The sequence below is a fragment of the Teleopsis dalmanni genome, chromosome 2 (genome assembly GCF_002237135.1).
Source record: "Teleopsis dalmanni isolate 2A chromosome 2, ASM223713v2, whole genome shotgun sequence".
In the NCBI taxonomy this organism is placed as follows: domain Eukaryota; kingdom Metazoa; phylum Arthropoda; class Insecta; order Diptera; family Diopsidae; genus Teleopsis; species Teleopsis dalmanni.
This window is the reverse complement of record NC_051847.1, coordinates 62,865,764-62,887,663: the sequence shown is the minus strand read 5'-3', so window position 1 is coordinate 62,887,663 and position 21,900 is coordinate 62,865,764. Positions and strand designations below refer to the sequence as shown.

General features: G+C 29.0%; 1 protein-coding gene across 1 annotated transcript; it reads right to left on the bottom strand.

The window, feature by feature from the left end:
• Positions 1 to 129: 129 nt before the first annotated feature.
• LOC119674689 lies at positions 130 to 20,814 on the bottom strand. Its single transcript, XM_038085844.1, has 22 exons — positions 20,516 to 20,814; positions 20,292 to 20,352; positions 19,186 to 19,379; positions 18,973 to 19,117; positions 17,056 to 17,156; positions 14,630 to 16,152; positions 14,317 to 14,486; positions 13,996 to 14,262; positions 13,491 to 13,936; positions 13,272 to 13,434; positions 12,469 to 13,217; positions 7,411 to 7,563; positions 5,896 to 5,956; positions 4,861 to 5,054; positions 4,640 to 4,784; positions 4,462 to 4,562; positions 2,875 to 4,397; positions 2,562 to 2,731; positions 2,241 to 2,507; positions 1,736 to 2,181; positions 1,516 to 1,678; positions 130 to 1,461 (listed from the first exon to the last, which is right to left on the bottom strand). Exons 1-22 carry the CDS (start codon positions 20,647 to 20,649, stop codon positions 712 to 714), a joined length of 7,926 nt encoding a protein of 2,641 aa, XP_037941772.1. The 5' UTR covers positions 20,650 to 20,814; the 3' UTR covers positions 130 to 711.
• Positions 20,815 to 21,900: the final 1,086 nt, after the last annotated feature.

Below are 21,900 nucleotides of genomic sequence, written 5' to 3'. Positions count from 1 at the left end.
ACCTAAGATTCTTCCTTTCTTCGACGTTTGATTACTCAAAGTCCTACCTGTAGTTGAATTAAAACACAAAATTTTGTCCAATATTCTTAATTTCATATGTTTACAAAAGAAAGTTTTTATTGATGTTCAAAAATATAAGCAATAAAAATATAAAAAAATGTATGAATATGGTACACATATCTCAGATATGATCATATTGTGTATGTTTAATAAATGCCCTAATGGAATGTTTAGATAAAATTTTATATGATGTCAAACAGGGCTACATATGTCATATATATATAAATACAATAATAAATATAATACAATATAAATTAATTGATAAGCCAGCTTTGAGTAGTAGCAACACTAAGTGAAGAATAAGGCGCCATTGTGGTGAAGTTTACATGCAGACTCATTAAAGAGTTCTCCGAACACAAAATTTATTTTAAAAACATTAATGCTTTATAGTATATATAGAATTTAGTCATAATTCAATTTTTTGATTTAGTATTTGTCAAAAGTCTATCAATTCCTTGATTAACAGTAATATTAATATTACTATTCAATGCAGTTAACTAATTCAAAACAATTTGTTGTACTTGTATTTCTGATTTAAATTATTTGTTTAACAACGGCAGCTATATCATAATAACTGGGGGCGAATAGTATAGATTTGTCGACACTTGAAAAGTATAATGATATGTAATGATATATAATATTTAAAATATGCTATGAGACCTGTTGCAATGCATAAAGTTTGGCATAGACAACATTCAACGCCATAAGTTCATCATGTGTTCCTTTTTCTATTACCAGTCCTTTATTTAAAACATATATCATGTTTGCATCTCGTACTGTTGTCAGACGATGTGCTATAGTAATACAAGTCCTACCACTGCGTGCAGCATCCAAAGCTTCTTGAACCATTCTTTCACTTTCTAAATCTAAAGCAGATGTGGCTTCATCCAAAATAAGTATTTTTGGATTTCTTAACAAAGCTCTTGCAATGGCAATTCGTTGTTTTTGACCACCAGATAATTGTGTGCCCTTACTGCCCAAGGAAGTACTATAACCTTGAGGTAAGGAAACAATGAAATTATGTATATTTGCTTTCTTCGCAGCTTCCATTATCTCAGTCATAGGAATATCATCACGGAAGTTATTTCCATAAGCAATATTCTCTGCAATTGTTCTATCGAATAATACAGGTTCTTGTGATACTAGACCTAAACTTGAACGCAAAGTATTCATTGAAAATTCTGTAGTTGGTATACCATTTATATTGATTGAACCACTATTTGGATCATAATAACGAAGTAAAAGTTGTATGCATGTCGATTTACCAGATCCAGATGATCCTACCAATGCTACCGTGGTCCCACGTTTAATATCCAAGTTGAGATTTTGTAATATTTGTATGCCTTTTCTTGTGGGATATTGAAAGTTAATGTCTTTGTATATAATATCACCATCTGTTTTCTATAAGTTACATATTATAATAAAAGCTTTAATATATTAATCAATATGTCTTACCTCAGTTGCGTTAAAAGTTTGGTATTTTAATATTTGTGTTGCAGGCGATCTGTTAAATAGTTTCAATATGTTTTCTGCAGATAGAATACCTGCACTTACGTTTGGTGAATATGCTAAGGCATATCCCAACATCCATGAACCGAATAGTAATGCTTCTGATACTCTGTTAAGTAATTAAAATTTTTTATTTATGTTTAACTTACAGATCTGATATACATACTTAATAACGTTTTCATATTGTAAGCCTTCATTAGCAACTAACAATCCTCCGTAATATAATGATACTCCATAAGCTAAAAAAGGTGATGCTTGTCCCATACCAAATAATGTACCCCGAAATCTAACTTTATTGCGACAAAGTGCACCAGCACGATCGATTTGTTCATTGTAACAATGCATCACATTTCTTTCCAATCCCAAACTGGCGACAGTACGTATATTTGAAATCGCTTCAACTGCTACTTGTGAAGCATTTTCGATGGCAAGTTTTTCAGCAAGAGCATATGATTCCATGAAACGTGACTCAAAAACAATTGACAAGCAAACAACAGGTACGGTAAAGATTGTGACTAAAGTTAAGTTCCATGAGTAAAATAAAGATACAATAACACTGATAGTGAGAGTTGATAGTGCTTGAACGATAATTCCAATTCTTGCTCCAGTAGCCTAAGAAACATTAGTGACATTAATTAATATTTATTGGGAATTAATAGTAATATACCTACACCTTGAATATTTGAACAATCACTTGCTAATCGAGCACACAATGCACCCACAGAATTACTTTGATCATCGAAGTATGCAGTTTCTTGACTAATAATTGTTTTGAAAGCGGTTTTGCGAAGACGAGATGTCATCTTTACTCCCGCGATATTGAACATGTAAGTTTGTATTAATATTCCCAAACCCGCAATTATGCCAAGCAAAATAAACTTATAAGAAAGTTGAAAAATTTGGGATTGAACTATATCTGAATCTTCTTTGGATATAATCTGTGTAGACAAATAGTTTTCTGAATGAATGCTTTAAAAACTTAAGGAACTCACTCCAAAAAATTCACCAAAAAGTATTCCCCAATATGGAAAAGTAGCTCCATGCATAATTGCTCCTGCACTGCCGGTCAATAGAAAACTCCATTCCGGTGCATTAAGTTTCATTATTTGTTTGAACGAAATTCCGCTCTTTTCAACCGGTTCCGTTTTCAATTTTGACGTCTCTAAAAAGCATATTAAAATACTTTAAAAATATTTTGACCCACTCATTAGTTGTAATGGTTTGGTAAAATTTTTAATATTATCTATTATATACCAACATATGCTATACCATATATGTAGAAATACATGAACTGTACGAACTTACTTTTTGCTCTCGACACGTTATTTGGTTCAGATTCCTCATTCAAGTTGTTTTCATTTTTGTTCTCTGCTACCGCAATTAATTGCTTCGCTGGAATTAAATGCGTCATAGTAGAATCTGTTGAGCCAGATTCTAATTCCTCTTTCCGTTTAGTTATATTTACAAGTTGAAAGTAATATCCTTTTCTCTTCATCAGATTCTCGTGCGTTCCCTGTTCGACAACAACACCACCCTTAATAAATACAATAAGATTGGTCTTAGTAATTGTCGATAAACGATGTGATACTATTAATGTGGTTCGATTTTTACTAGCTACTTCTAAAGCATCCTGAACTTTTTTTTCAGATGAGGAATCAAGTGCTGAAGTGGCTTCATCCAAAAGTAAAATTTTTGGATTACGTACAAGAGCACGTGCAATAGCAATACGTTGTTTTTGTCCACCAGACAATTGAGCACCTTTCTCTCCAACCATTGTATCATAACCATTTGGTAATTTACTTATAAAATCATGACAATTTGCCATACGAGCAGCTTTCTGTATATCTTCTACGCTTGCGGATAGATTACCATAACGAATATTCTCCTCAATTGTTGTTGCAAATAGAACAGGTTCTTGACCAACCACACCAATTTGGGAACGTAACCAACCCACATTTAAATCTTTTATATTTATACCATCTAATCGAACTGTTCCATTTAGGGGATCATAAAAACGTTGTATTAATTGTAATACAGTTGATTTGCCACATCCTGAAGTTCCAACCAATGCAACAGTTTGACCAGCTTTAATGTCTAATGAAAAGCTTTTTAGAACCTCCATATCTTGACGTGCGGGGTAACGAAAACTAATGTTATCAAATGATATGTTTCCAACAATATTTGAAGGCCTTAAACATTTTTCGTCTAAAAAATCTATAGCTGATCTACGTTCCATAGTTGAGAAAATATTTTGTGCAGATTCTTTGGCTGCAATGAAAGTCTCTAGATGTTGTGAGGCGATTCCAAAATATCGAGAACCTTCTAATGTGTTAAAAACAATAATAACCAAGATACCAGGAGTGTAGTGTTTAATTTGTTCATCACGTTCAGCAAGTATAAGTTTTGCACCATACCAGAAAGAAAGAGCGTAAAAGCAATGAAAATTAAGCCACATTATTCCTGCACTTATACCAGAATAGAGACCCTTTTTATGACCTATGATCTCAGCAGGAATAAGTAATTTACTAAACCGTTGAGTTTCTTTTTGTTCACCACTAAAGGCCAATACAGTACGAATACCAGAGAATACTTCTTCAGCTACGCTTCCAGCCGCAGAATATGATTTTATTTCCTTTTTTGTGATAGAACTTTGAATTATGGTGACCATAACTGTGGAGATTATTAGAAGAGGACTGCAACTTAAAACGACTAAAGTCATTTCCCAGCCATAGAAGAAGGAAGTGATAATTCCAGTTATAAAAGTCATCATTAGAAAAATAAAAATACCAATCTTCTCACCCATGCCTTCTCTCATCTTATCTAGATCTCTATTCGAAAACATTTGGTTTTAGTTTAAATTAAAGAGTTATTTTTTGTATAACTTAAACTTACTCTGTTAATTTGCTTGCAAAATTGTTTCCCGAGCTTGTGTCATACCAAGACATATCTTGACGAAGCATTGAATCCAAAAAGAGTTTACGTATTTTAGTGATCTACTTGTGAACAGAAATTAGTTTTATTATTATTGTTTATATACGTATATATTGTGATCTATATTATACTTATTTACTTGTTTTAAAGCTACGTGATTGAAGAGATCAACTGCAACAGCTAGAAGTAACCATTGTAATAAAGCTCCAACCAAGCTAGCTAATCCAAATGCTAAAGCATCATCTCTAATAGCCTGTAGATTTTCTTCTCTAGTGGCATTTGTTCTAAAGCGAACAGATAATAATTTTAATAAATGTTAATAAATATTTTGTTATTACAGCTTTATAACAGATTACTCACAATTTAGTACCGCCTCCAAAAAGTTGCAGAAATATGGTAGGGGAGGAAGTACCAATTCCGACTGAACGATCTATTAGTAATGATGTCAATTCTCCATATATTACTAAACAAAATAATACGCATATTGAAGCGAGTGAAGCAGAGACCACGCCGCCGGCTACCAAGAAGCGTTCAAAAGTCGTTGAATACTTAAACTAAATTATTAAAAAAAAGTTAATACTTGTTTACAGATTAATCAAATCGTTTATTATAATATATAGTAATCAATTGGAAAATTAAAAAAACCTGCAAATATTTTATTTAATTAGAAAATGATAAATTATGCATTAAAATGGTTTCATCTTAAAGAATATGGATATCTTTTAAAGTTAAGGAAAACTATTTAAGTTGTTTTGGCATCTAAAATAACTATAACATTCTAGTCTTGAAAAACTGTAATATTTTATCAACATACTGAAGAAATCAGGACATGAATAAATTTATTTGAGTTTATTACAAATTACGAGTATCATCAACGGTTCTTTGGAGAATGATTTTACAAACCTTTTAATCCCATTTATATAATTTATTTCTTTTATGTCCCCTGGTAACAAACTTTGGACTGATGTTAACAAAAGTAAAAAAGTAAGTGAGCACAGCAAAAATAAGAGGTCCGCTTCATAGGGACAATACAGGTCGATCGCTATCGAACTTCATGTTGGTCGTTATGGTATTGATGATAATAATTTTAATTGTTTAGAAATCTTTAGTCCACAGGTACAAAAAGGATTACATTTTCATGCAAGCAATTTTAAGTTCAAATTTAATTTTTTTTTACATTAAATTATATAATTTTATTCTCTATTTCATCCTCTATTTTTATGTAAAAATTTTGGGTACTCACATATCTTAACCTAAGAATGGCTAATGTCTTAAATAACTTATATTAATATAATTTTTGTGCAAAAAATCAAATATCATTACTTTTTGTTTGGAAATAAATTAATTTATGTTCTTATATTATATTCTTGTGTACAACATATTAAATATACTTACTAATTGTAAGTATGAAAACTGTTTTTCATGTGGAACCTTAGTTGTATTTTTTTCAACGATGCTGAAATAATAGAAATTAACTTCATTACTATATCTGTTATCATTTAATTATTTATAACGGTTTTTATAAATTTTTTTATCCGGCTATAGGGCATTTTTTGTTCAATGATTCAACGCTTGTTTAATATTTTTTGATATGTTCTATATTTCGACTATCCTTGAGAATCATCATCAGGATCACGATCAAATATAATTTAATATTAATAAAACTATATCTACGTCATTCTCTTTATTCTATTGTCTATAGTGCAATATACATAATATAGACAATAGAATAAAGAGGATGACTCACATATAGTTTCATCAACATTAATTTATGTTAGATCGTGATCCTGACGATGACTTTAAAGGAGATTCGAAATATAGAATATATTAAAATATAATAAAAAATAAATTATTTAACAAAAAGTTACCAATAGTCGGATAAAAAATATTTCAAAAAACCATTATAAAAAAATAGGTCGATAAATAAATTCAAAATTTTAATTATTTATTTTTTACTATATTGAAAATATTTGTTATATGAACTTTAATTTATTATAATCTATATATGTACACATTAAAACATTTTAAGTGTATGTGTATGTATACTAATGAAATTCTTTTAATTTCTGTGTAACATTTATTTGGAAGTGTATATATTACAGATATGAGATAGGAAAGCAAAAGCTTAATTCTATTATGGATGTTCTTAAAAATAATTGGATGTTCTTAAAAAAAACTCTACGAACATTATTGTAGTAATGACATGGTATCGGAGTTGACTTGCAACTTAATGTTTGAGTAAAGAATCTTAACTTTATTGAACTTTGATATTGATTACAGAAAGGTTATAACATAGTAGGGGACTTGATGCCCGAATGTTGAACATCAGATGCTTCAAGGTGGAAAAGGAAACGAAAAAATTTCGAAACCATTAGCCCAGTTTTTCGAAAATCTTTCGTAGAATAAATATAAATAATAAATAATGTTGTGCAATAAAATTCAGTAATTAAAACTTTTTGGTTTGGTTAATACTTCTACATTTTTATACATTTTAATATTTCAGTTAAAAAATGAAGATTGAACAAAATTTAAACTTAGTCACTTTTACTACAATTACAAAATATGTAAATAATATTATATGACTGCACAAGTTTTAGTATATATAGATACAGTGTGTGTATTTAAAATATGAGGTAATATTTTAATAATATATATAAATGAGAATGTGAGTGATTATAATTAAACACATCATTGGGTATGAGTTAGATGAGACATGTGCTGGTTTAAGCCGTAGAGACGTAATATACCGATGAACTATTGTTTCTATTTTGCATAGTAATAAGATGAAGTCAGCTATATGTGAGCTAACATTTTCGATATAAATTTTATAATTTCTTCTACTATTTATTAAAAATATAAAATAATTAAAGTATATGCTGTGTATTATTTTAAATATTTTTTTATACGAACTTTTTATTTGTTGTGTGCAAATTAGTACTGTTTTGCAGAGTACTAGGTTTCTCCCGCGAACTTCTGTTGTTTTTTTCTGTGGGGGAGAGAATTATATCAGGTTCCGTTGGTATATTGGAGTTATTGTGTGCCATGATTTTTAAGTTTTTTCTAATTTATTTTATTAATTCATTTTAAAGTCAGTTTATTGATTTATTAATTTTATTTATTTGAGATGATGGCTGCAATGAGTTTGGCTTATTGAGGTGATTAGTAATTAAGTGGTTTTATTTACACTATAAATATTCTAAATATTACTAAACAAAGAGTTATAACATAATTTCAGAAATATCGCATTGAAATACTTTTTAATTATGCACTTTGAATCATACAAACACTTGTGATATATAATCTGAATCTCAAAATTCTTTTAATTTCTTTTACTTTGGAACTAAAAATGTAAAACTTTGTCACAGGTAAGTAATATTTTATTTCCAATTAGAAGATATGTTGAAAAGGTGACGTATTTATATATATTTCAGATATTCACTAATCCACTGATTTTATAAAAATTTTGCTGCACGAAAATTCTTTAATGGAAGGCATAAAATGAAATAATTGTTTAAAACTTCTAAACTGTTTTTAAATTATAAAAATAATTTAATTTGAAAAAATTGAAAAGCAGAAAATAATAAATCAATTGCTTTAGTATGTGACGAATTCACCGGTGTTTAAAACTCGTAAAATTTTCACCAAATCACAAATGTTCTTATCTATTTTTACACATTTAACATATTTTTGTTTCGAGTTTTAAGTTTTCGCGTGAATTTCTGAAATGTGATTGTGACCTGAGGGTGTTTGTAAGTCATTTTATACATTTTTCTGGTGGAAAATTAAAATATTTTTCTAATATTAAATATTAATATTCATATATAACGAATTCTCTTATTAATGTGAATTGCATTATTAATGGGAAAAATATTATAGTGTGTGAATTTGTATCCTTTGTCTATGAAGTCAAATCTAAATGTATATACATTCTGTTTAGTCATTATTAGCAATGTAGATTTAATGAATAATTTCAATGCATTTTTTATTTATCTTAGTTTTAACAAACAGTTACAACTCAGTAATTTATGTGAAAGGGGTAAATAGTCTTGGGTAATTGGGTGAATATAATATAACTTTACAAATAAAAAATTTAACAGTTCATTGATAAGTTAAGGTATTATTTTGTATTATTCGAATGAAATCTTGATAGTGTTTTTTAAAAACCAAGACTTTTACTATATAAATTAAATAGAAAAGTGATATATATATTTTAATTTGTTCAATTATTCTATAGCTGGTTTATGATTTTGTTCACAGTAAATTAACAAAACTCCAGAGAAATGTGCGAACATTAAAGTCAAGTTCGGCTTTGGGTCAGCTAGCTAATGAACGCTAACTTTGAGCTTCAAATTTGGCAGGGCATGAGTTAAATCCCTGGTATTTGCAGTTTCAAAAAAAAAATTATTTTCGAGTAATTAAATACAAGAATTATTTTCAAGACCACTGCTGATGGGTATTTGGCAATACTCGAAACAACTGCATGGTCTGCCAAAAACTGAATATGAAAATTGATTAAAAGTAATATACAAAAATGTTTGTTTTTGTAGTTCACTACTTTTCAAAAACTTCTTAATATATATTTATATATATATATATATATGAAAATAATATTAAACTTCCATCTTATATATATATTTTATATCTAAATGCTTATTGTTATAACTTATTAATAACTTGTCTATCTTTGGTAATGTCGCTCTTTAATCGTATATCCCCATTATATAGAAAATTTTCTCCCTCTCTACTAACAAATTGAAATCAGCAAAAAAAAAAAATAGTCGTACGCCTCATTATTAGAAATGCAAGCTATGGGCAAACCAAATTAACTGTCATGTATCACTTGTTCGTTTTGTACAAATTTGTGCAAAATATTAATTTTGAATAATTTATTTGGAATAGATAGTTTATAATTTTGCGTTGTTCACATAAATGAATTTGGTATTTACAAGCACACTTCCATTATGCACAATATATTTTTCTTAATGGAAGTCAGTTTTGTTTTTTGTACTAAGATTGTGCATTTGAGTATTAGGAAGCAGCAATGTACTTGTGTTTCTTATCGAAATCAGTTCTCAACTTAACTCAAATGTATGTTTATATTACAGATTGGAAAAATAGGAAAAACAAAATAAAATAGGAATTCAATAAACACTGGCAGCAAAATGAAAATTGACGAATAAGAGTGCAGTTGGCATTTGAAATTGAAATTGAAGAGAACCGCCAAATAAACAATTTCAATGTTTAGAACATAATTTAATATAAAATTCGAAATTGTATATAAATATATTTTAATTGTAAATCTATAGAATTATGAAAATAACATATATCTGATGGATAAGTAACTTTCTTTTTTGTTAGCAATAGATGATAGAATTTCTTAAACAGCATACACGTACAATTGTAATAAATAACATGATATACAATTTATTTTGCATGATACACAATTTATTGCATGATACATAATTTATTGCATGATATACAAATATTGTATGCCATTGAATATTGTGTAAACGTTTCGGATATTGACTTGAAAATAAGTTCTTTCCGACTAATTTGATACAGTGATTCCCCAAAGAAGTGAATGGAATAATGTGAACTTGATATAGAACCTTAAAGTGTGAAACTTTAACAAATTGAATCTGGCGACCATGGTTATGAAATCTATTCAACTATTCTAATATGGAATAGTTTAAACCCTTTGAAATTTGTGTTGTACTATTGTTTGCTAAAAAAAGATTAAACGACATTAATAAAACAATTTCGAAAAAATAATTCATAATTTTGATTCTACTTTTATCTTCGGTGTGCTGTGTTAGATTCATGTTTCAACAATATTCTTAAAAGTTATAAAAAAAGTTTATTACTACTATGTTCTTTGTAGAGTGTTCAAAACAACTTTTAAAACTGTTTATCCGAATACGTTTTTCGTCCAATGCCAGGAAACGCAAAAACTCTCGCCGAGACCCTATAACTATTACATTAGGGAATTTTATACTTCGATAGAGAGGTCTATTACATCGCTTTTGTTGATATAGAATGTTTGTTTGAATCAATTTTCACAATAAATTGAAATATTAACCTGTTATGCAGAGCTTTATTATTTTCATCTCATTTAAGATGTCCATCTAGGTATTTCTTTCGTTTATATATTAGTGGCAGGAAAGTTTTTGCCCAAGATAATTACTGTTTTTATATTTTTAAACAGATTTTTCTGAATGTATTACAGCGGAATTCCAATAGTTTCAATAACCCACCCCAAATTCTATAAGATAATAGTTTTATAACACAAAGTATCATTCTTGAATGTTTAATCTACAGTTGTTGGTCGTTCAATGCAATATTCATCAAAAAAATTCTCTGGATTATGTTTTCATCTGATCATTCTATTAATTTACTGTTTTTGCTGTGACAAATGATAGAGTGGAGATCTTGTAATAAAATACGAATTTAAGTTTTTACAGCGTATTCAGTAAATTACTATTATTATTGTAAAAAATACAAATCCGAATGTGCAATTTATGTAATAGCTATGGGATATAGTCCATTGAATTTTATCCTTCCAATAAACGTGAAATATATATATATATACAGAGGAATTCAACATATTTGAAAATGTTAAAAAAGTTTTTGTTGCCTAAAATATTATTATCTATTATTAATTTTTGTATATTTTAAATGATTGTTTTGTAGATTTACAATTTTGTTCTAAAGAAGGAAGAAGGATGCTCTAACGGCACAATAATATTACTTATTGTCCTAATGGTAATTAAGAATTTAGATGGAATACGTAAGTAAAAATATATTATGTTCAATGAAAACTAATTAATGAAATCATGAATTCATTCATAATAAATACTGAGTGTATAGTTCAGGTATACACATAGCAGAAAAAGTCTACGGACATCCACAAAATTTTCCAAACTAGCTAATTCCTTTATATCCAGATATAAAAGAATAAAATGATTAAGCTTTGCAAGAAAGCATGTAAATAAACCAATTGAGTTTTGATAATGAGTTATTTTCACCGATGAGAGTTAATTTTGCGTATTTGGAATCAAAGGTAACAAACTTGTGTTGAGAAAATTATGTACCTACAGCCTATGATAATTAATATTTAATTTCACCAGTGAAATATGGTGCTGAAGGTGTAGTTATTTGGAGGTGTATAGCAAGTAATGATGCTGGCAAACTGGAATTTTTTCCAACACACAATGGATAAATTTGAGTATCTAAATATACTAAAAACAAGTTTCAAAAAAAATGACAGAATGTTAGGGCTTGAGGGAACTATTTTGTTTCAGCAGGAGAACGACTCTAAGCTTACAGCAGCGATCGAACGGATTTGGATGCTAAACCACGCTTCCAAGCAACTTTAAGCACTACCAGAATCACCAGACCTTAGTCCCATAGAACATCTGTGGGATTATTTGGAAAATAAGATTCACCAGCACACAATTTTCAGCAAGGATGTGTTAAGAAACGTCATTAAGGAAGAATGTTGAAAAATAAAGGCACAGAATACTGCAAAGCTGTTTAAGTCCATGCAAAGACGCCTAAAAGAGGTTATTAAACGAAGAATTTATTCCACAGGCTATTAAATTTAAGATTTGTGTCAGTTTTAATTTAAATATTAAGAAGTATCAGTAAACATTTTCTGATTAAAAAATTGTGTTTGCATTTAATTGTGTTTAATATAAATCAGATAATAAAAATCAATTTGAGTAAAAATTAAAAATGTTATGCGAAATTGAAGAAAAATTTTGTGGGAGTCCATAGATATTTTTGCTACGTGTATCTAAAAGTTATTCCTACTTAATTTTAATATTGAAGTAAGGTTTTAAAAGAAAGATTTTTACTCGTTATTTACTTTATTTAATTATATATTTACTTCAATAATAACAAAACATAAAAAACAATTGAAGGAAAATAAGTTTAATTCATTACATGTACCATTATAAATCAATGCACTATGAAACCTGTTGCATTACATAAAGTTTGGCATAGACACCATTCAAGGCCATAAGTTCGTTATGTGTTCCTTTTTCTACTACCAGTCCTTTATTTAAAACATATATCATGTTTGCATCTCGTATTGTTGTCAGACGATGTGCTATAGTAATACAAGTCCTACCACTGCATGCAGCATCCAAAGCTTCCTGAACCATTCTTTCACTTTCTAAATCTAAAGCAGATGTGGCTTCATCCAAAATAAGTATTTTTGGATTTCTTAATAAAGCTCTTGCAATGGCAATTCGTTGTTTTTGACCACCAGATAATTGTGTGCCTTTACTACCTAAGGAAGTGCTATAACCTTGAGGTAAGGAAACAATGAAATTATGTATATTTGCTTTCTTCGCAACTTCCATTATCTCAGTCATAGGAATATCATCACGAAAGTTATTTCCATAAGCAATATTTTCTGCAATTGTTCGATCGAATAATACAGGTTCTTGTGATACTAGACCTAAGCTTGAACGCAAAGTATCCATTGAAAATTCTGTAGTTGGTATACCATTTATATTGACTGAACCACTATTTGGATCATAATAACGAAGTAAAAGTTGTACGCATGTCGATTTACCAGATCCAGAAGGTCCTACTAATGCTACTGTGGTCCCACGTTTAATATCCAAGTTGAGATTTTGCAATATTTGTATATCTTTTCTTGTTGGATATTGAAAGTTAATGTCTTTGTATGTAATATCACCATCTGTTTTCTGTAAGGTACATATTATAATAAAAGCTTTAACATTTTAATCAAGATATCTTACTTCAGTGGCGTTAATAGTTTGTTTTTCTACGATTTGTATTGCCGGCGATCTGTTAAATAGTTTCAATATGTTTTCTGCAGATAGAATACCTGCACTTACGTTTGGTGAATATGCTAAAGCATATCCTAAAATCCACAAACCGAATAGTAACGCTTCTGAGACTCTGTTACGTAACTAAAATTAATTATATCTGTTTTGCGCATAAATCTAAATACATACTTAATAACATTTTCATATTGTAAGCCTTTATTAGCAACTAACAATCCTCCGTAATACAATGATACTCCATAAGCTAAATATGGTGATGCTTGCCCCATACCAAATAACATACCTCGAAATCTAAATTTTTTGCGATAAACTATAGCAGCATGATCAATTTGTTCATTGTAACGACTCAGTACATTTCTTTCCAATCCTAAACTGGCGACAGTACGTATATTTGAAACAGCTTCCACTGCTACTTGTGAAGCATTTTCGATGGCAAGTTTTTCAGCAAGAGCATATGATTCCATGAAACGTGACTCAAAAACAATTGACAAGCAAACAACAGGTACGGTAAAGATTGTGACTAAAGTTAAGTTCCATGAGTAAAATAAAGATACAATAACACTGATACTGAGAGTTGATAGTGCTTGAACGATAATTCCAATTCTTGCTCCAGTAGCCTAAGAAACATTAGTGACATCAATTAATATTTATTGGGAATTAATAGTAATATACCTACACCTTGAATATTTGAACAATCACTTGCTAATCGAGCACACAATGCACCCACAGAATTACTTTGATCATCGAAGTATGCAGTTTCTTGACTAATAATTGTTTTGAAAGCGGTTTTACGAAGACGAGATGTCATCTTTACTCCCGCGATATTGAACATGTAATTTTGTATTAATATTCCTAGACCCGCAATTATGCCAAGCACAATGAACTTATAAGAAAGTTGAAGAATTTGGGATTGCACAAAATCTGAATCCTCTTTGGATATAATCTGTGCACACGAATAGTTTTTTAAATTAATCTTTCAATAATATTAGAAACTCACTCCAAAAAATTCACCAAAAAGTAGACCCCAACATGGAAGAGAAGCTCCATGCATAATTGCTCCTGCACTGCCGGTCAATAGAAAACGCCATTCCGGTGCATTAAGTTTCATTATTTGTTTGAACGAAATTCCGCTCTTTTCAACCGGTTCCGTTTTCAATTTTGACGTCTCTAAAAAGCATATTAAAATACTTTAAAAATATTTTGACCCACTCATTAGTTGTAATGGTTTGGTAAAATTTTTAATATTATCTATTATATACCAACATATGCTATACCATATATGTAGAAATACATGAACTGTACGAACTTACTTTTTGCTCTCGACACGTTATTTGGTTCAGATTCCTCATTCAAGTTGTTTTCATTTTTGTTCTCTGCTACCGCAATTAATTGCTTCGCTGGAATTAAATGCGTCATAGTAGAATCTGTTGAGCCAGATTCTAATTCCTCTTTCCGTTTAGTTATATTTACAAGTTGAAAGTAATATCCTTTTCTCTTCATCAGATTCTCGTGCGTTCCCTGTTCGACAACAACACCACCCTTAATAAATACAATAAGATTGGCCTTAGTAATTGTCGATAAACGATGTGATACTATTAATGTCGTTCGATTTTTACTAGCTACTTCTAAAGCATCCTGAACTTTTTTTTCAGATGAGGAATCAAGTGCTGAAGTGGCTTCATCCAAAAGTAAAATTTTTGGATTACGTACAAGAGCACGTGCAATAGCAATACGTTGTTTTTGTCCACCAGACAATTGAGCACCTTTCTCTCCAACCATTGTATCATAACCATTTGGTAATTTACTTATAAAATCATGACAATTTGCCATACGAGCAGCTTTCTGTATATCTTCTACGCTTGCGGATAGATTACCATAACGAATATTCTCCTCAATTGTTGTTGCAAATAGAACAGGTTCTTGACCAACCACACCAATTTGGGAACGTAACCAACCCACATTTAAATCTTTTATATTTATACCATCTAATCGAACTGTTCCATTTAGGGGATCATAAAAACGTTGTATTAATTGTAATACAGTTGATTTGCCACATCCTGAAGTTCCAACCAATGCAACAGTTTGACCGGCTTTAATGTCTAATGAGAAACTGTTTAGAATTTCCACATCTTGACGTGCGGGGTAACGAAAACAAATGTTGTCAAAAGAAATATTTCCAACAATATTTGAAGGCGTTGCTCCGTTCTCATTTAGAGAATCTATGGATGATTTGCTTTTTATAGTTGCGAATATATTTTGTGCAGATTCTTTGGCTGCAATGAAAGTCTCTAAATGATGTGAAGCGATTCCAAAATATCGAGAACCTTCTAATATGTTAAAAACAATAATAACCAAGATACCCGGAGTGTAGTGGTCAACTTCTTCATCACGTTCAGTAAGTATAAGTTTTGCACCATACCATAAAGAAAGAGCGTAACAGCAATGAAAATTAAGCCACATTATTCCTGCACTTATACCGAAATAAAGGCCCTTTTTACGTCCTATGATCTCAGCAGGAATAAGTAATTTACTAAACCGTTGAGTTTCTTTTTGTTCACCACTAAAGGCCAATACAGTACGAATACCAGAGAACACTTCCTCAGCTATGCTTCCAGCAGCAGAATATGATTTTATTTCCTTTTTTGTGAGAGAACTTTGAATTATGGTAACCATAACGATGGAGATTATTAGAAGAGGACTGCAACTTAAAACGACTAAAGTCATTTCCCAGCCATAGAAGAAGGAAGTGATAATTCCAGTTATAAAAGTCATCATTAGAAAAATAAAAATGCCAATCTTCTCTCCCATGCCTTCTCTCATCTTATCCAGATCTCTGTACGAGGAAACATTTGGTTTGAGTTAAAATCGAAGAGTTTAACATATTGTGACGCCGTTATTTACTACAGCTGTCCGAATAAAATAATTTGTTAAAATAATATTTTTCAAATAAATTTATGTAAATTTACCAATTATGTTTTTAGGTGTAAAAAAATTTTGTTTATAAAACTATATATTCAATTTTTGTCAAAAAAATTTTTTTTTTAACTTTTATGCGTAAGCAAAGCAACAAAATGCATAGTAGGAACCGTTCAAAAATTTTTCTGGCAAACAAATGTCCTGAGCACATGGGGACACTGCGCGATCACTTGTCGAGTTATTGCAATTGAATAGCAACAACATTAAATTTCACAAACAATAGAATGGTTTGGTAAGCAATAACAAATCCAAGATCAACTACACACCATACGAACTATAAGTGAAACTCCCGTAAGCAGATTGGCATATAAAAGAACACGAAAACTTAACTGAAGATCACACCGTGGCGGTTACAAGAAAAGACAGCATCGATAAGTTCATGGTAAAGCAAACGCATTCCAATGAGATATTTAGATTAATTTTCCAGTGTACAAACGTGACCTAGTCGGTATCGTTGACTAGTTCCCAGTGGCCTTGTCGGTAACGTTGATTAGTTCCCATTACACAATCGTGGCCTAGTTGGTAACGTTATTAGTTCTTCTAATTTTAGAAATTTTAATATTTTTAATTTCTTTTTAATATAATTTTTAATAAGTATTTAGTATAAGTAATAATAAAATAAAGAAATTAAAAAGAACCAGTCTTTTTATTTATATTACGAGAAGATTCAGGGTTATAAAAAAATGTATTTTTTAACAAATTGGGAAGCGTAAGTTATCCCAAGATAGTGAATAGACTAATTACAATATTTTTAACTTACTCTGTTAATTTACTTGCAAAATTATTTCCCGAGCTTGTGTCATACCAAGACATATCTTGACTGAGGATAGCTTCCAAAAAGAGTTTACGTATTTTAGTAATCTACATGAGAAAAAAATTAGTTTTATTACTATTATATTTATGTAATATATATACAGTTTGTCAAGAAAGTGTTTTGACAAAGCAAAAAATTTGTATTTTTTGTTTTTATTTCCGAAAATATTAGTTATTATTTTTTATTTCGATCTTTTTTTTACACATTATGCTTACGCAACACATTTAATCTTAAAATACGACAAAAAACTTATTCATTTAATGTTACAACAACAATAAAAATAACGAAAATAAAAAAAACTTAAAAATACTAGTGTCAAGAAAGTGTTTTTACATTATTTATTTCTTCCTAATTCGAACTAAGAAATGCATTTACCGTTATTCAAATGATGCTGACGTATGTTTAATGCATTTGTTTGTTCAAATAGCAATTAAAAATAGTAATTTAGTTGCGTTTAATCTTCGTGGGTGGTAGGTAAATTGTGCTTATTGAAATTATTAAGATGCCAGGTAAAAGAGTTTCGTTTAATATAGTACAGATGGTCTATTACAACTATTATGATGGAAAAACCATTAGTGAGCTATCCGAAATGTTTTGTTTAAGTCGACAAACCATTTATAATATCATAAAATGTGCAGAAGATGAAGGAAGATTGCAACCAAATGAAGTAACTGGCCGTCCTCGAAAGTTATCAGATCGAAATATTCGATCTTTATTAAGAAAAGTAGATGAAAATCCACGAATTTCGATCAGAACCCTTGCGCATGAACTTAAGGAAGAAAGTGGTGTTACTGTTTCTCATGAAACAATGCGGCAAGTTCTGAAAAAAAATGATTATACATCAAGAGTAGCACGTAAAAAACCACTGCTATCGACAGAAAATATTAAAAAACGCTTGTCTTTCTCAATATTGCATATAAGTAAGCCAAATGATTATTGGGATGACGTCATATTTTGTGACGAAACTAAAATGATGCTATATTATAATGATGGACCTAGTAGAGTATGGAGAAAGCCATTAAAAGCGCTGGAAAACAGAAATATAGTTCCTACTGTAAAATTTGGCAAACTTTCAATTATGATTTGGGGATGTATTTCCACCAAGGGCGTTGGAGATCTTGTATTTATTGAAAATACAATGGATGCAAAAGGATATTTAAATATATTGCACAATCATTTAATCAGCAGCGCAAATAAATTTGGCTTCATTCAAGGCAATAAGCCAAAGTTTAAATTTTATCAAGACAATGATCCCAAACATAAGGCGCATATGGTGAAGATGTGGCTACTATTTAACTGCAACAAAGTCATCGATACGCCTGCTCAGAGCCCAGATCTAAACCCCATTGAAAATTTGTGGGCTTATTTAAAAAAAAAAGTAGCTAAACAACACCCAAAAACTCTATCACAGCTAAAGGCAGCTATTTTACAGGAGTGGTCTAAAATACCCATTAATTATGATGTGCCCAAGCTGATAAATTCAATGAATAGAAGACTGCAAGCCGTAATAGACTCAAAAGGAGGTCCAACAAAATATTAATTTATATAAATATACTTATTTAATATCACTGTAAAGTGAAAACAACCGTTTATTTCATTTATAAAAACACTTTCTTGACACTAGTATTTTTAAGTTTTTTTTATTTTCGTTATTTTTATTGTTGTTGTAACATTAAATGAATAAGTTTTTTGTCTTATTTTAAGATTAAATATGTTGCGTAAGCATAATGTGTAAAAAAAAGATCGAAATAAAAAATAATAACTAATATTTTCGGAAATAAAAACAAAAAATACAAATTTTTTGCTTTGTCAAAACACTTTCTTGACAAACTGTATATCATATCATAAATTAAAACTATTTACTTGTTTCAAAGCTACATGATTGAAAAGATCAACTGCAACAGCTAGAAGCAACCATTCTGATAACGCTCCAATCAAGCTAGCTATTCCAAATGCTAAAGCATCATCTTTAATGACTTGTAGGTTTTCTTCTCTGGTGGCATTTGTTCTAGATATGTTACGAAATAGTTTTAATATATTTTGATAAATATTTCTTTGTAACAACTGATGACTCACAATTTGGTGCCGCCTCCAAAAACTTGTAAAAAAATAGTTGAGGACGAGGAACCATTTCCGACTGAACGATCTATTAGTAATGATGTGAATTCTCCATATATTACTAAACAATATAATACAGATATTGAAGCAAGTGAAGCGAACACAATGGCAATAGCTAGCAAAAAACGTTCAAAAGTCGTTGAATACTTGAACTAAATAATTAAATAAAAGTTAATACTTGTTTATAGAATAATCAAATCACTTACATAATATGTAGTAATTAATTATAAAATTAAATAAAGGTACAAATATTTACCTTTAGTGAGTCATAATAATTAATAATTTAAATATAAGTAGAAATAATATAATACTATAAAAATCAATCTTGAAGAATATAGAAACCTTTTAGTATTAATTAAGAGAAATTATTCGTTGCTTTGTCAACTAAAATAACTATAAGATTCTAGTCTTAAAAAACTATATTACCCTTACAAATGGTTCATTGAAGGATGACTTTATAAATCCTTTCATTCCATTGACTTAATGATTTGTTAAGAAAAGTTTGGATTGTGACTAACATGACTTATTATAATATATCTGAAACACACTTTTGCATACATCGTGATTTGGGTAAGTAAATTAATTTTTTAAGAAAGTTTAAGAATTACAATATTTAGGAAATATAGTAGACACAAAAGTAAGTCCATACATATATATGCAAAAAGCTGGCAACGCAATTAATTGAAAATGGTAGAAGGTTGGGAATTCGGTTGTAGAGGTAAGGCAGTAGAAAAGTAGTCAGCTGAAGAAGCAGTTTGGTTTGGTTGTGGTCGGTTGCGGTAGTTCATGTCGATTTTTATATTTATTTATTTATTATTTTATATTTGTATTTATCATAATTACATAAGTAATTACATTTTTGACAGTAATAATAATATAATAAAATGAATTAATCGTCTTATTCTTTCATCACCTGTATTTTAATCTGCAAAATTTATGTCTTATTCTAAGAATAAATAATGTCTAATTAATAACTAATTTATTATTATTTCTTTTTACTTAAAATTAGAATTATTTATATTCTTATATTGTATTCTTGTAGAAAAAATTTTAAATATACTTACTAATTGTAAATATGAAAACTGATTTTCATATGAGACCTTAGCTGTATTTCTTGCAACGGTGCTAAAATTATAGGAAATTATTTTAATTATTGTAATTTCAGTAATTATTTAATTATTTATTTTGCATAGTAATAACATAATAACATGAGCGAACATATTTATTAAAAATATAAAATAATTAAAGTATATGTTGTGCATTATTTTAAATATTTTTTTATACGAACTTTTTATTTGTTATGTGCAAATTAGTACTGTTTTGCAGAGTATCAGGCTTCTCTTGTGAACTTCTGTTGTTTTTTTCTGTGGGGGAGAGAATTATATCAGGTTCCGTTGGTATATTGGAGTTATTGTGTGCCATGATTTTTAAGTTTTTTTTAATTTATTTTATTAATTCATTTTAAAGTCAGTTTATTGATTTATTAATTTTATTTATTTGAGATGATGGCTGCACTGAGTTTGGCTTATTGAGGTGATAAGTAATTAAGTAGTTTTATTTACACTATACATATTCTAAATAAAATATAATTTCAAAAATATCGCATTGAAATACTTTTTAATTGTGCACTTTGAATCATACAAACACTTGTGATATATAATCTGAATCTCAAAACTCTTTTAATTTCGTTTACTTTGGAACTAAAAATGTAAAACTTTGTCACAGGTAAGTAATATTTTATTTCCAACTAAAAGATATGTTGAAAAACTGACGTATTTATATATATATCACATATTCACTAATCTACTGTTTTCACACAAATTTTGCTGCACCTGCATGAAAATTCTTTAACGGAAGGTAATGAGAAATAATTGTTGAAATAATTGTTTAAAACTTTCTCAACTTTATAACTTTATAAAAATAATTTAATTTGAAAAAATTGAAAAGCAGAAAATAATTAATCAATTGCTTTAGTATGTGACGAATCCTTCGGTGTTTAAAACTCGTAAAATTTTCACCAAATCACAAATGCTCTTATCTATTTTTACACATTTAACATATTTTAGAATATATATATATTTTTGTTGCGAGTTTTAAGTTTTCGCGTGAATTTCTGAAATGTCATTGTGACTTGAGGGTGCTTGTAAGTCGTTTTATACATTTCTTCTGAAAAAAAATAAAAATATTTTATTAATATTAATTATTAATACTCATATATAATTAATTCTCTTATTAAGTAAGTTAATGTGTATTGATTGCATTATTAATGAGAAAAATGTTGTAGTGCTTGAATTTGCATCCTTTATGAAATGCTAATACATTCTGTACAGTCATTATTGCGTATGCAGTCAATTATAATCTACATTATAATCATTATTGATGTAGATGTAATGAATAATTTTAATGCTTTTTTATTGACATTATTTTATCAAACAGTTACCATTTAGTAGTTTATGTTAAAGAGATATTATTAGGAAGTTAAGATATTGTTTTGTATAATTAATGAAACCTTGATAGTTTTTTTTAAACCCATAATAATAATTGTTTATAATCTAAACAAATTACTGGTTATATATATATTTTATATTTATATTTGAACATGTTTTTTATATAAATGTATAAAAATAATTTTAAATCTAAATTGTATATATATTTAAGCCATAATGTACTTGC